Genomic DNA, 15,170 nt, shown 5'->3' on the forward strand with positions numbered 1-15,170 from the left:
CAATATGCTTCAGTACGTCCACAGTTGTGTAACATGAATGAAAAACATGTTAGATCCCCCCCCCCCCCGAGAATCTTAATTAAAGCTGGGAGGACGGAGAACAACGCCAGTACAGGCTGCCACTTGAATAAGGACAATTTCGTGTGGACAACATGAAAAATATACAACATGGGATGCATCGATTCCACTTCAAAGTAAATCCTGAGACTAGCAGAATGTTTTTCAGCCTTCTGAAACCTCCACACAAAGGCAGGCTGTGCTATGCGAAATGCAATCTTTCTGTAAGTTATATCCCCACCTACTGGGCACAGTTAACTCTGATGCATTCAAATATCCTGCTGGTGGCTGCTGCAATATTTCATAACGTGCAGAAGCGGGGAGTTAGAAAAATATGTAAATGGCAATTGTGGCTTGCAGCTTCCTTGAATTATCTTGAGGTGTCTTGTTTTGCTTTTAGATGTGTGTGTGTGTGTGGGTTTTGGTGGCAGTGGGAGACTGAACATGTTTTCCTGGGAGAGGTAACACTTTGCTTTGCTTCCCTTCAGGGGCCTTTTCATGCTAACTAAAACAAGAACAGCAGCCAAACGCCCAGAACTATGACATCGGCCACTGATTTTGATCACTTGGAGATTCAGCAGCAGTACAGTCGGATCAACGCTCGCTGGGACGCATCTGACGATGAGTTGGACAATGACAACAGTTCTGCTAGGCTGTTCGAGAGATCTCGGATCAAAGCTCTGGCAGGTACCCACGGCATTGCCTCATGGAGACATTTCTTTATATGCTGATCCCTAACTTTTCTCTCCTCACTGAGTAGTAGCACACATTGGTAGGGTCTGTTATTTGCTGCTATCCCTTCATTTTTCAAACAGCCCTCTTAAGAGCTCTGCACAACCTGCATGCCGCCAGCCCAATTGCCAAGCACCAGTCTGCCAAGTTATTGATGGCTTCTCTGTTTTTGTAGTCGCAGGCAGGCAGGAAAAAACAAGAGCTTTGTTAAGACTCTGGCAGCCTAATGTATGTGGCTGGTAGGTTGCATTTGGCTTGGGTTGGTCAGGTTGTCTGGGATTGCCTTAGAGCCTAATATTATGTTAGGTGGTGCTTATATGATTCTTCACCATAGGCTAGTGTCGGAGCATCTTGGAGGCTTTAATGTAGCTTTGCAAATAAGTAATGAGGCCACATTTCACCTGCTGTGGCCATCTGCCCCTCTCTCATCCATCACTCCCTTTTGCTACCATCATATCAAGGGCAGTCTCTCAGAGTGAAGGGGAGAGAGTTCACACACACAAGTAGCTATATAGCAGGCTGCTGTTTTCCCCCAGCTGGGGAAATATGGCTACAAGACCCTGCAAGCACATACTCACATACTTACACACATGCACTTGGAAGGAAAACAAGAGACAAGGTGTATGCAGCAAACATATTGCTGTATTGTGTTTCCTTTGTGGCCAATAATCAGTTGCAGAGAGGTCTGAGTAGGCAGGTGGCAATGGGAAAGGTGAACAGACAAGTGGGTTTGTCAAGTCAGCCACCCACTAACAGCTTTGTCTTGCAACTGGAAAGCCAGTGCTTGCAGAACAAGACTGTTAAGTGTTTTTAACAGGCTTCTTTGCACTTGGGAGAAAGTGAGGTGACATATACATTACTTACTGAACTGCATAACTTTGGGCACAACACAGCTGTGTAGAATGAATGAAAAGCTGAGTGTAGACAGATGAAAGTGGTAGGAATTTATGTTTTGGCCAAGGAAAGGCCTTCCAGTTCACTGAGAGAGGAGGCAGAAACAGTGGGAGATTCTGTTTCTGAATCTACAGGGGTTCTTTATTTAAAGGGATATTGCTGTATATTACAGGCCAGATTGCAAGGGCAGAAGAGTGGCCACTTAACTTGGTAGCCTTCTGGATGAAAGCAAGAAGCTCTCCCCATGTCATTCATATATCTGACCTGAAATCTCTAATTTTTAGCAAAAAAACCCCACCTTTTCAGCCTTGATACGAAATGCTAATTTCACACCAGTACAAATCTAAACAAGCTTCAGACTTGTTTAACTATTGCAGCTTCTGGCCTAAGATCTTTAAGGCTTGTAGATCTTGGAAGTGGCAATGAAGCTTTAACAAATGATCCTCAAAACAGCTCACATTTGCAGTGTAGAAACACAGCTCAAGAAATCCATACAATGAACCACCTGCTGTATTTTCATGTGAATTGTTCAGTTAATAACTGGGGTGCAGGATAATAGTTCCCAGCCTGTGTTTTAATGCTTTATGTGCAGCCTCGGTCCTCTAATGAAGGCTTGAATCTGCCATGTGCCTCAAGTCACGACTCTTAACAAAATCTGAATTAGCTGAACAATAAACTGAGATCATATTGTCTAAATATTACTCACTCCCCAGTTCACTTTTGTATTTGAATCCATCAGTTTGGCTAAATAGAATTTTAAGCCCTTGGGAGCTTGGAGCTCATCCAATTAAGTTGGGTGGATGGGAGGAAGAATCTACTGCAATTAGAGGGGGTCCCTAGTCAAATGCACTTTCTCCCTGCAGGGGAAACGTGCAATAAACAGGCAGTAATGTTTCCTTAGCACAACTTGGGAGATATGTTGAGGAATAGGGGAAATGAATTCTGCGTTGGGGGATTCTGGGGGAAATGGGAGAATGAAGCAGTGATAGCTTACTGCAGGTACGCTCCTCAATAATTTGGAATTGCCTACAAGCTTCCTGTTGACAATACACCATTTGGTAAACCCAGTTGGCCATATCATAACTTTGAAAATGGTCCTAAGAAACAAGTTTTCTTTAAGCATGCCTTCTGCGTGGCTTCACAGCAAGTTCAAATGACGTGGGTTAATTATTTCTGAACCTACATTGGGTGCTTCTTTTATTGAACATTTATCCTGATTTCTTCTCATGGAGATTAGACAATGTTGGCTATCTAATGAACAGGCATTCCAGTTTGTTTGCAGGGATGTTAGATGATGTGTCAAACCATTATCCTGCACTTTCCAGTATATTTCCCCATCACTTTCCTTAGCACAACCTCCCCACCCCTCCCTCATCTTTTAGGGAAGTGAGTTTGTTGAACAAGACCTCCCAATCAACTGCAATTTCACAATATGAATTTGCCAGTATGTGATTGGATCCAACCAGAAGATAGTGACAGCCTGGAAGTGATCATGATGTACCATGACTGTGAGGACAAAAGAGTGGTGAAAGGGATGGATTTTTCTTTGAGTGGCAGGCAGGTGTGCCTTGTATTTGTCAGAATGCTTAAAGGCCAAGGAAGTGCCTGAAGGCTTATCTATCCACACTCACCTTTCCTCCACTATTTCTAGGCATGGTCCATGATTTAAAACACTGTGTCCAATAAGCCCTGCGTATTACTGTGCCCCAAAGCACTGCTTGTCCCTTCTTCAGATGGGTTCAAACAGTACCCTGCTGTTATCAGTGATTCTGGTAACTGCCATAGCTATTTTAGTCACTCTGACACATGACTTGAGAATTACATTTTGGAAATTCCAGTCTTGGATGCTTGACACATCACAAGCCCTGTATCCAGTAGCTAGCTTTCTAAAAGCTGCCTGATTTTCAAATGGGATGCACCTTAGCTTCTTTCTCTTTCATGGCTGGTTCTTGCCTTCCATTCCTTGCTTTACACAAAGGAGGGGGAGGCAGAGTGAGGGGAAAGGCTAGGATAGTTTAAATTAAATTAAATTACAGTGGTGATGCAATTAGATGAGCTGTGTATTGTTCATTTAGTTTTCTGGTCCTGGGAAATGCAATTAGCATCAGAGTAAGTGCCAAATTGTTGACATGCTGCACCTAATAAAAAGTTCTCAGAACAAATTCGGACTCTCTCTTTAATTGATCTGTGTAACTCAGCTTCAAGAAGTCTATAAAAGTATAATAGTGAAGAAGCCAAGTTCAGGAACATAACTTAAACAGCTCTTGTTCTTACTGCAGACAACGTATTTTTAAGTGTGAAGGGCAGGAGGCAAAAGATACTGTACTATTGATCAAGCAAGGACCAAAGTTCAATATCCTAATACTGAAATCCTAATATTCATATCAGACCTGGCCAATCGAGAGCTTCACACTGCCTGAAAGTCACATTTGCCAGTTTTTCAGAGCCTTGTTCTCTACTTTGCCTTAAGGTGGTTCTGATTCGTCAGCACATGCAGTCTTGATTGGCTCAGCCTCAGCCAATGTGATTCCCAGTTCAAGGCTTCATGTCCCTGTGACAGAGTGGGCCCTTGAGGGTCACATGCACCACACAACTTAAATGGAAATGCAAACAGCTGCAGTCACAGAGTAGACTCCAGTGTTGGCAACCCCCCCCCCCAGGGCAGCCATACTGCTTTGTTTCTAATAAGTGCATCTCCAGTAGCTGCCTGCTGAAATGTTGTAACTCCAGAATGGTATTCTGGAGAGTAGTGATAGTTGGGCTTTGGAACTTGAGTGCTAGAGAATAATAGTTATAGGGGAGGTACAAGGAATTGTGCAGGGCACTAAATTCTGACCTTTATAAAGCTCCTGTCTGGCTTTGGGGATCTTACCAAATACTGTCCAAACATTTAAACTTTCCTTGGATTCTGTAAGGCCTAGAAACTGACTAGTTTTAAAACAAAAACAAATCATTGAGATTATCAGAATACAAAATTTCCCACCGCATAACAGAGTTTGCACATATGCAGCAGCTTTACAGAATTCATGTGGGTGTGCATTTTTATTATGAGTGTTTGAGTTCAGTGATTAAGATAGTCTTCTCTTGTTTTCAGATGAGCGGGAAGCCGTGCAGAAGAAAACCTTCACCAAATGGGTGAATTCCCACCTGGCACGTGTGACCTGTCGCATTTCTGATCTCTACATGGACCTCAGAGATGGAAGGATGTTAATCAAACTGCTGGAGGTTCTTTCTGGAGAGCTGCTGGTAGAGTTCCCTCTTACTTTCGCTCTTCTATAGAACCAACAGTGCATAAGATACATGAATTCTTGCCCTAAGGAAAATAATCATGCTCTTCCTAAGTATACTTTTTGGAGTACAAAATTATTCTTCTGCATAGAAAACAAGGTGCAAATTGTGTGTAGAGCAGGCATGTCAAACCTGCGGCCCTCCAGATGTTTTGGCCTACAACTCCCATGATCCCTAGCTAGCAGGACCAGTGGTTGGGGAAAATGGGAATTGTAGTCCAAAACATCTGGAGGGCCGCAGGTTTGACATGCCTGGTGTAGAGCATCTGGAGTAATGATTGTGATTACAGGTTTTTCACAGCATATACTGGCACTGGGAAGCCATTTTTCAACAGCCATCCCTTGTGTGCTGGCCTTCATCTTCTCCTTCTTTCAGCACATGGCACATTGTAATCTAGATGAGATAAGATGACCATTGGAGAACAAGATAAATGGAAGATTGTTCTTTGGTGTTGTGGACTGGGTCTCACAAAAGTGAGCTTTGTTCTGGTTCCATGGTTGTATAATATCAGATATCGTATACACATACTATATTTTGCATTTTTTGCTTTTGAGAACAAAAAGTAGGCTGCACATTTAAGTAGGTGAGAAGAATTAGTAGGCAACTTTGTAATATGTAGCTGAAATGTATGGATGTTCTGCGTACAGTATTTGGAAACCTTCTATTTGTCATTATTTTAGCAAAGGTTTAGAGTCTGCGCTATTGATGAGATCCCCTTTTGCTATTGTAAGAATTAAAATTTGTGTCTTAAAAGAGAGTAGATGCAATGTGGGTGTTCTCCCTTCAGGGAATTGGGTGATGGCCGAACACTCCTAGAAGACTAAATACCACCTTTTCCTCACTTCATAGCCCAAACCCACCAAGGGGCGCATGAGGATCCACTGCCTGGAGAACGTAGACAAGGCCCTGCAGTTTCTCAAGGAGCAACGGGTACACCTGGAGAACATGGGCTCTCATGACATTGTTGATGGCAATCACCGTCTGGTGCTAGGCCTTATCTGGACAATCATCCTGCGCTTCCAGGTGAGTGCTAGGCCAGAACCCCACGAAAAAACAAAGAGGATGTTATCAGTAGGATATCATGTTCTGACAGCAGTGATATCTGTTGGGCTTTTCAGATCCACACTCTTGCTTGTCTAGGGCTGCAATATTTCAGAAAGTGAAAATCTGGACAGAAATGTTTTTTTCAGTTTTGTCCAAAGTCGATGAACATTTTTTTGCAAAATCGGTAAAAAATATATATGATGTTTTTGAGCTATTTTAAAGGGAAATGTTGACATTGGTTGCCATACATTCAGATTTCGCCCGGACTGTATTCTAGGAATGTCCAGGAAATTTCAGACATATGCCAACCCTATGCTTGTCATATGCTGAGAATTAATTCTTCCAGGCTGGAGCAAGTTGCCAGTGTAGAGTTTTTACAGAATGGATGAAGCCATGTCTTTTATTTTTATTTTTTGAAGTATTTTTATTAAAGATTTCTTGATATACAAAGGTATGTGCAGTGTCTCTCTCTCATATTTTTACATGTATCATTTTTTGCAAATCAGTTACATTTGTTGAGACACTGGGAAAAGCCATGTCTTTTATTGTATGTTAATAAATGTTGCTCCATTGAATTGTAGCCATTAGCACTCTTTGACTTCACTAAAGGACATAAAGAAAGCAGAGAAAGGAGCAGGGAGATCTCGCCACCCAGGGATGGGAAAGTCTGCTGTGAGGCTTGGAAGAAGGAAGAGCAAACACACTCCTCAACTCTTGAGCTCCCAAAGCATGAAATTTTTCTCTCTTTTTTGATTATAAAAGCAGCAGCCCCATCACTGTCAGAAGCCCAAGCTCCACTGGAAGGTTTCAGTGAAACTCTCAATGACAATTTCTTCAAGTATGAAATGTTGCTTCCATAGTATTGCAACTTCTGCTGCATTGACCATTGTGCCAGAGATAAGGCTCTCCCATAATCTGAGTATGAGTGCTAGAATTGCTCCCAGGTGTCATTTTAGGCTGGATCATGTCTATTTGTTCTGGGGCTTGTGCAAACAAGTTACGCATACAACTGCTGCTGTGGGCAGCAGCTAATCCCTTTTTGGTTGTACTAATCTGACCCATTGTGATATGAAAGGATGCTGGTGGTTTTCAAAGCAGTTCAAGTGTAAGCCTTTTTGGAGCAAGACTGTGCCTTTCTGCACTGTCCAGAACAAAAGATGACATGCAGCAGTTTATACTTACTTCTCTTGCAACAGCAATGTTAATAACACCCTAGCTGAGAATCCATCTTTTTTTTTTAACACTGCAAATAAGATGGCAGGAGAAGAATGAAATGTTTGGTATGTTTGCAACTTGTTCAGTGCAAACCTATGCATGTTTACTCAGAAGTAAGTCTCACTATGTTCGTTAGGGCTACATAGGATTGCAGCTTGAATCACTGGGAGACCAGTGACTGAGGGTAGGGTGGGTTTTTTCTTCTTCGTTAGGTGTATTACCAGAAATAGGTGCCCTGAAGTGTGCCTGTCTTACAGTTTTACATTGTATTATAACATTTATATTGGATTGTCAACTTTACGTTATAAATAATTTTGAGAATTTAACTTTAGTGTGCGGTGGTGGATAATCTAACCACCCTTATGTGATGCGTTAGATGTGCAGAAACAGCCAGATCCTGAACTTCCCCTTGGAGATGGTCCCTTGGAGTCTTTTTAGTAGGAGCTGATCTCTAAATGGGCAGTGGTATACAGCATGGCGGTTAGATCCTTATGAATAAGGGTAGGGTCTAGATCAGTGTCTTAGTGACAGAAGGGCCAAAGCTGGGCTTGGATTCAGAGGTTGACTAATAATTCTGGAAATGACATCAGAAATGTTTTGCCAAGAAGCTCATCACACTCCCACCCTAAATGTATAAAGCTCACTCTCTTGTTGCGGTCCCACCAACATTGGGATGAAGTTGCAAAGGTGATGGGAGAGAGCTTGACCAGAGTCTAGTGCCAGCAGAGCACTTCAGCACTGCCTCCTGGACTCTGGCCCAAATGGTCTTTATAGGAGGCTTTGCCCATATTTTACTCCAGCGGTCTTCATATAGTGTTGTGCCTAGGTCGTATTCTCATACCTAGTGCAATCCATCTGCATTTCCCCTCTTGCAGTCAATCAGCACGCAGTTTATAAATAAAAGAAGCAGAACCCTTTGAGTATGAAACAGAATGTTCAAAAACCGTGGTGAAGCACAGACTAGTCACTTCCTTGAATAACCTTTTAAGGAACGACCTAATCTGTAACAACTTAAGCCAGGTGTGTTTAACACCCTGAAACTTGTCATGTAAGACATTCCTTGTATAGGTCTCCCTCTAGCCATTAAATCTCTAATTTTGTACAACCCTTTTTCCTTCCACCCCTGATATGGAGCATATTTATCTTGAAAGTGGGAAGCAGGGTGGTCAATAAAAGGTAATAAAGAGGAGTCCCTGGAACAAATAATAGTGTTCAAGGTGGAGTGGAAATGGTGCTGTGCAAAGTACACATTGGAATAGCAATATTGTTAAAACAGAAGAGGCATCATAATCCATTTACTGTGCAAATTCAGCAGATTCCCCCTCCCCCATGCTGTAATGATGTGAAAGGAAATAAAGCTGATAACTGTTACCTTTACTAAGTTGTGTGTGCTAAGAACCTGAGATGCACATACTAATACACAAAGCATCTGTAGTGATAGGCCTTTAGAGTGGAATATTTTTTTATTTCAATTTAGATCCAGGACATCATTGTTCAGACTCAAGAAGGCCGGGAAACTCGTTCCGCGAAGGATGCATTGTTACTCTGGTGTCAAATGAAAACTGCTGGGTATGATGACTGCTAATATTTATGACTCAGTAAATGTACTGTAACCAGTTGGCTTAAGCCTGCAAAACCAGCTAGGGAAACCTGGATGGGTCCAGGAGGTTGGGCCATGTTCCTACTCAGTTCTTAACCAATGATATAACTAAAACTCTCCATCAAAGTATACCACAAAGGACAGAGATCTTTCAGGGCTGTGTCATAAGGTTGTTTTAAAATGGGACATATGACTGTTTTTATAATTGTCCTCTGTGCCACAACGACCCCTTTCTCTGTAAAGAATCCAAGCACAGCTTTTCTCCCCTCCACCACCATTACCCTGGTATCTTTCGCTTTTCATGAAGGCTTAGGCCTTGTAATTGATTCCTTATATTTTTGAAGGAATCTCCTTTGGATTGTCCTATGTTTGGGACAAGGTGAAAATATTTAAAGTGTCTTGCAACATTGCACTTTGGTGGGTATACAAATGATTGCAGTGGAGGGGAGCAAGAATCCCAGGCAGGGCATCTCTTACAGCTCTATCTGTAATGTAGCCACTGCACATGCTGACGTCTTGTTTCAAGTGCCATGAACTGAGTCATTTGTGGGTAGACTGATAATGCATGTAGAACTCTCTATAGGGCTTTTTTTATTTATCACTTTATATGCTTGAAAATCTACTTCAGGAGGGTGCAAAAAGCCAAAACATCCCATGATATGTTGACCTTGACATGACTGTCTCAGTGCAGATGAAACTAGGAGCCAGAACATTTCCATTTTCACAGTGAGGGGAATCAATTGCAGGAGTAGCACCTCTGATCCTCGTCATTATTATATCGTTTAAAAATGGGAAATCTGCTTCCAATATGATTAAGGGAGCATATATCTGTGTATTTCTTGGAGTGCATAGAAGGAAGTAGCTAGAAAGGATGGAAACAGCCTGTGTGTCACAGTCAGCATTCCCCAACCCAGTGCCATTCAGATATTCTGAGCTACAACTCCTGTTATTCCTAGCTATGTTGGTTGGGGCTAATGGGAGTTATGGTCCAAAGCAACTAGAAGGCATCAGGAATATAGTTGATGCATTGAAGAATAGAAATAGTTGTGAGATAATGAAAAAATATGCTTGAATGATGTAAAATAATAAATGAAAATTGCTTAATTTGGAGTTAAAAATGAACCCAGTGCGAGGGGAATCGAGGAAGTCTACAATGTTAATTAAAATGTTAGATTTGATATGTTTATCTTTTTTATGTTTTTATTCCTTTTAATGTTTTTTTTTCTTCTTGTTTTTGTTTTTGTGGATTTTTGTAATTTAGAATGTTAGAAAATCAATAAATATTATTTGGGAAAAAAATATAGAAGGCACCAGGTTAAGGAAGGTTGAGCTTGTCTATCCCATGGAATGCTAATTGGTCTTTGCTGGTCTTAGATCAGAATTCAGGAGCCGCCAACATGGTGCCTTCCAGAAGTTGTTGGACTACAACTCCCACCATACCTGACCATTGGCCATGCTAACTGGTGCTGATGGGAACTGGAGTCCAACAACATCCAGAGGTAACCATGTGAGCTACCCCAAACCTGGATGGTCAGAATTGTCCATCCAGACCAAACATCCTTCTTTTTATGGAGCAGCACCTGCACTTTGAAATGCAAACTGCGCCTGGTAGTATTTTCCACATCTGCCTTTTAATTAAAAGTTAATTCTGGTGTTTTCCAAAGTACAAAATGTGGCTTGAAAAGGTAACTTGTGCCAATCAAATTGTGCATCAGTTGTTTTCTCTTCTTATTATAGAAAGGCTTTTCCTCATATAAAATAATGTCTGCAACTGGATTACCATTTTGTAATCTCTTGGACTGAATTATAAATCCTTTTTTCTTCCCTCCTATTTCCCTTTGTATTGCAGCTATCCCCATGTTAACGTCACCAATTTTACATCCAGCTGGAAGGATGGCTTGGCATTCAATGCCCTTATTCACAAGCACAGGTAAGGACTGGGGGAAAGCCCTTCAGAGAACTTAAGTGCAGTGGGTTGATGGACACCTGAATGTTTTGCTGGTGTGCCTGAGGTAGCCTTGTAATGGTGAGTGTATGTGCACACATTTGGCCTCATCTTTCCTCCATGAACTCTGCCTCCTTTCCTCCACTGGTCTGCTATAAGTCTCAGTTATCATTCTTGCTATTTCTGCTATTTGAGAGGTGAGTGCCATTTCTTATGTGTCCAAAACGTCATGATCCATGAACACACACACAAAAAAACCCAGGCCAATGAGGACTGAGCATGCCTAGCAATCATGGAATGCTGAAATAGACTTGCATTCTACCAACTTTTTGGTAGACCCATTGAAATGAAAAGTCCTAGGTTATTTGTGGCCATTAATTCCCATGGGTCTATTCTGAATAAAAGTTAGTTGACTATAACTCTGAATGTTGGGGAGGAGGGGGAAATTGTATGTGAGGAGGAACAGAATGGAGTACCTCACTGACAGAGACACCGAAGAGGAGCAGACCACACTGCAGCATTTTGTTGCAGGCCTCGCTGGTAAACTTAGCTTTCACTTCCTTTTGCATGGTCAAGTTGGCCTTACCAAACTGCGTGCTTTAACTTTCCCACTGTCCTCTTAATTTTTAGGCCTGACTTGATTGACTTTGAAAAGCTGAAGCACTCGAACGCCAGGCACAACTTGGAGCATGCTTTCATTGTGGCAGAACGGCAACTTGGCATCACCCAGCTTCTTGACCCAGAAGGTGAGTTTGTTGTTTGGCTCTGTGCCTGCCCTTTTAAAATTGAGAATTGAGCTGACGAGGCAGATGAGAATTATACAGAAGAAGTGTCCGTAAGTGCTAAGGAAATGGTGTTTCACCTGAGGAAGCCTCTGAATTGGCTGCAGAATGTCTGACTATAGAATATCATGAAGTTATGTATACATAAAGCTGGATGCAAAGCTCTGAGGTTTTTTTGCAGCTGTAAGCTCTCTCACAGCACAATCCACCAAAAAACTCTTCTGTTGCTGCATTTCTCTGAAATGAAAGGGAGTTACAGGGATAGCTCAGTCAGCAGAGCATGAGGCTCCTCATCTCTTTGTTGTGGGTTCAAGTCCCATGTTGGGACAAAGATTCCTGCCTCCCATCTCCATGATTCTTTTATTCTAAATATTTCTGTATTCTGGTGCATGCCTTTTTTAATCAGAGCCTTTGATGCTATATTTTTAGCCTGCTGTTCCTGATCATGGGTTTTATGATGATGTGTTATGTGTGTTTTGTTGTTGAGATTGTTTTCCTTCTTTCCTATATTTTTATTTATGAGCCGCATTCAGTCTGATTTTTTAATAATAGAAAGGAAAGCTATAAAAGTCCAAATAAATAATTTAAGCCCTGCACATAGACACAAATCAGCCATGCTTCATACAGTATGAAAAAGTTCTTGGTGGAAGTCATTCCTCCAGTTGTGCTCCATGAATGTTTTTCTGTAAAGCCAGCATAGCTAATGGTTAGGAGTGATGGGAGTTGTAGACCCAACAGCAGAGAGGAGCACAGATTCCTCCTGGTTTGACAGCTGTGGAGTACATTAAAAAAAATCCCCTTAGCACTAGTCACAACTTTTGTGGTTTAGGCCTTGGGCAGAATCCTATAGTCTTCATTCAATTGGGTGGTGGTCTCTGCAGCAGCAATAACAGGGTACCCGGTTAGAAGGGTCTGGAGGGAAGTCTCTGTCCAAAGAGCCAGTTGCATAGGGCCAGTGGGCCATAGAGCTTCCCTCAGCGTTGGGGGACCATCCACGTAAACCTGCGTTTTGCAATGGATCCACCCCCGAATAGACCCTGTCATGCCGCAGGGAGGTGGGGGGCCCCGGGCTCCACTTTGTGGGGAGCAGCTCCACCGACGGCCGCCCCCCCTGAGTAGGAGGAGAGGGAGGGAGAGAGGGAGGGCTGGCCGAGCAGCCGAGCAGCTGCGCGCTCGAGTTGCCTCCGCTTCCCACAGACCCGGCGGGGGCGCGAGCTGAGGCCCGCCCTCCTTTCCCTCCGTCCCTCCCCGGGGGCAAGGCTTGGCTCTGCGGCTTAGAGCCCCTCCGCCTTCTCTGCCTCCTGCTGCGAAGCCCCCTCCCCTTTCCGCGGCTCCTGCTGCCACTGCAGCCCAAGCAGAAGCAGTGGCGGCGTCTGCTGCACGCTCCGAGGGCGCGCTGACCTGGGAGCTGTTGAGGCGTTGCGCCGTCGTGGGCTATTGTTGCAGCTGCCAGGCGCGGTCCATGTGCAGCCCTCGGAGTCGGGGCCAGTGGGGTTGGGCACGGCGTCGGGTCGTGGCCGGCAGGAGCAGTAAGTGGTGGCGCTGCCGTGGCTGGGCTGGTTAGGGACGCAGCTCCCATGCTGCCCTCACGCTGGAGCTCGAGGAGGGGAGGGAAAAACGGAGAGGAGGAGGAAGCCGCTTCCCTGTCTCCATTGCTCCTCCTTTCCCTTCACGCGGGTCCCTTCCTCCCAGCGGCGTCGCTAGCCTTTATGCATGCTTTCTGATTTGCCGCCCCGGGCAGCCAGAAAGCTAATGACACCACTGCGCCTTGCTGAGCCGCTTCAGGCTCTTCGTGCGGGACCCTGACGCGTCTCCAGCTCAGCTGCAGCCACTGTGAAGCAGGACGATTAAAAAAAAAATTTTTTTGCTTCTGGGGGGGGGGCAGCTGCCCCCCTGCCCCATGCTGGGTACGCCCATGAGTCAGCTAATTAATTACCAAGCAGGGCTTTCTTAAAATCAGAATACAGTGGTGCTGAACCCCATGATCCAGTTTAGATGACACACCTGCCCCTAGAAATTGTGGGAAGTGTTCCTGCTCCTCAGTAAGTTGTTGTACTGTTAGAAGGCACATACCTCTTTCCTTTAGACATATCACATATCCTCTCCATGGAATTCAGTACAGTTGAGGTCGTAATTATTTTGCTTTTGTTTGCTTATTAGAGCGTCAGGGCTGCTACATGCATTATTCCATTTAGGAAAACAAGTTCTTATGCCTCTATCTTTCCTCCCATGCATTCCATTGTTTTCTTATCTGAGGTTGGCTGGGCGGTGAGGTGGCTCGCTCTGCTACATTGTGATGTCCTGCTACAAATTGGAAAACAAAGCTCTTGGGCACAGTGCAGAGCTCTCTTGACATTCTGTTTTCTATTCAGATGTCTTCACGGAGAACCCGGATGAGAAATCCATCATCACCTACGTAGTTGCTTTCTACCACTACTTCTCCAAGATGAAGGTGCTTGCTGTGGAGGGGAAGAGAGTTGGAAAGGTAAGGGCATGGTCACATAATACCACCATACAGCAGGCAAGTCCCCTTTCCACTCACAGAAAACAGTTCCTTTACTACAGTACTTCCTTACTAAGCCATAATGACTGAAAAGCAACTACGGCCAGTAATTTGCTGCAATGGCAGCCCTGCCACTTCTCAACCTCTTCTTCTGCTAGGCTGGCTTTCTTCACATACTGTATAGGCTAGTCCATTCAATAGCTCTTCTTCATAGCTATTCTAGTTTGAACTTGTTATTACTGAATACGAACAATATTGTATTATTGTTTATTCGACATAGCCATCCCTTTCCATAAAAATGCCTCTAAATTACTTAAAAATCCATCAAACACACAAAAGCATTACAATAATTTAAAAGCAAATGTATAAAAAAATACCCCATTCCGCTTTACTCTTTGATTCCCAGTGAGGGGTGAGAGACTCTCTGTTAACTACCAGGGAGTGGCTTTTCCATCTGCCTTGCCCCGCCCTCAAACCTTAGGAGCCTTCATAAGGGAGTAGTATGGTTATAAAGAAGTTTGTGTGTGATAACTCGGTTTTAGTTCCTCTGCCTTAACATTTGGTGGCATCTTGCTATTTTCACACTTCCTTTTACAGCTGGACAGGTGGTTCTTGTTAATCTCCCCTGACAGGCCTGAGACTTCCAGCCTGCCTTGCAGCCCAGAATTTCTAACGTCAGGCTTGTTGACAGTGCGGAAGATTCCCATGTGCAGGATCTGTAGGTTGACAACAGGGCTTGACATATTTCCTCGAGCAGCAGGCGCCAGGGGAGCAACACTTTGTTTATTCCTTTCCTCAGGTAATGGACCATGCGATGGAGACTGAGAAAATGATCGATAAGTACAGTGGACTGGCTTCAGACCTGCTGACGTGGATAGAACAGACCATTACCATTCTCAACAGCCGCAAGTTTGCTAATTCTCTGGCAGGCGTGCAGCAGCAGCTCCAGTCCTTCAGTACATACCGCACAGTGGAAAAACCACCCAAGTAAGCACCTGTCAACTGGAAGGAGGATATCTCCCCCCCCCAGCTTTTTGCTGATGTTTACCATTTCCCCCACCCACCCAGTAGCTTAAACTGTCCCCATCTGCATTGTGACTCATTCGGTTG

At 43.7% G+C, this 15,170-nt stretch overlaps 1 protein-coding gene across 8 annotated transcripts in view; it reads left to right on the top strand.

The window, feature by feature from the left end:
- The window catches only part of SPTB (spectrin beta, erythrocytic), a 101,984-nt gene that overhangs the window by 37,274 nt on the left and 49,540 nt on the right, over positions 1-15,170 (top strand). For 7 of the 8 annotated variants that reach the window (XM_060277819.1, XM_060277844.1, XM_060277833.1 and 4 more), the window contains 8 exons: positions 546-744; positions 4,778-4,929; positions 5,821-5,994; positions 8,708-8,799; positions 10,680-10,760; positions 11,406-11,521; positions 13,930-14,042; positions 14,860-15,047. In XM_060277819.1, the coding sequence (XP_060133802.1) occupies positions 597-744; positions 4,778-4,929; positions 5,821-5,994; positions 8,708-8,799; positions 10,680-10,760; positions 11,406-11,521; positions 13,930-14,042; positions 14,860-15,047 (1,064 nt within the window). In that variant the 5' untranslated portion in view covers positions 546-596. Of the gene's footprint in view, positions 1-102; positions 282-545; positions 745-4,777; positions 4,930-5,820; positions 5,995-8,707; positions 8,800-10,679; positions 10,761-11,405; positions 11,522-13,929; positions 14,043-14,859; positions 15,048-15,170 lie in introns of those variants that run through there. The other variant, XM_060277840.1, reaches the window with a different exon arrangement.

The sequence above is a fragment of the Zootoca vivipara genome, chromosome 1, assembly GCF_963506605.1.
Source record: "Zootoca vivipara chromosome 1, rZooViv1.1, whole genome shotgun sequence".
Taxonomy (NCBI): Eukaryota; Metazoa; Chordata; class Lepidosauria; order Squamata; family Lacertidae; genus Zootoca; species Zootoca vivipara.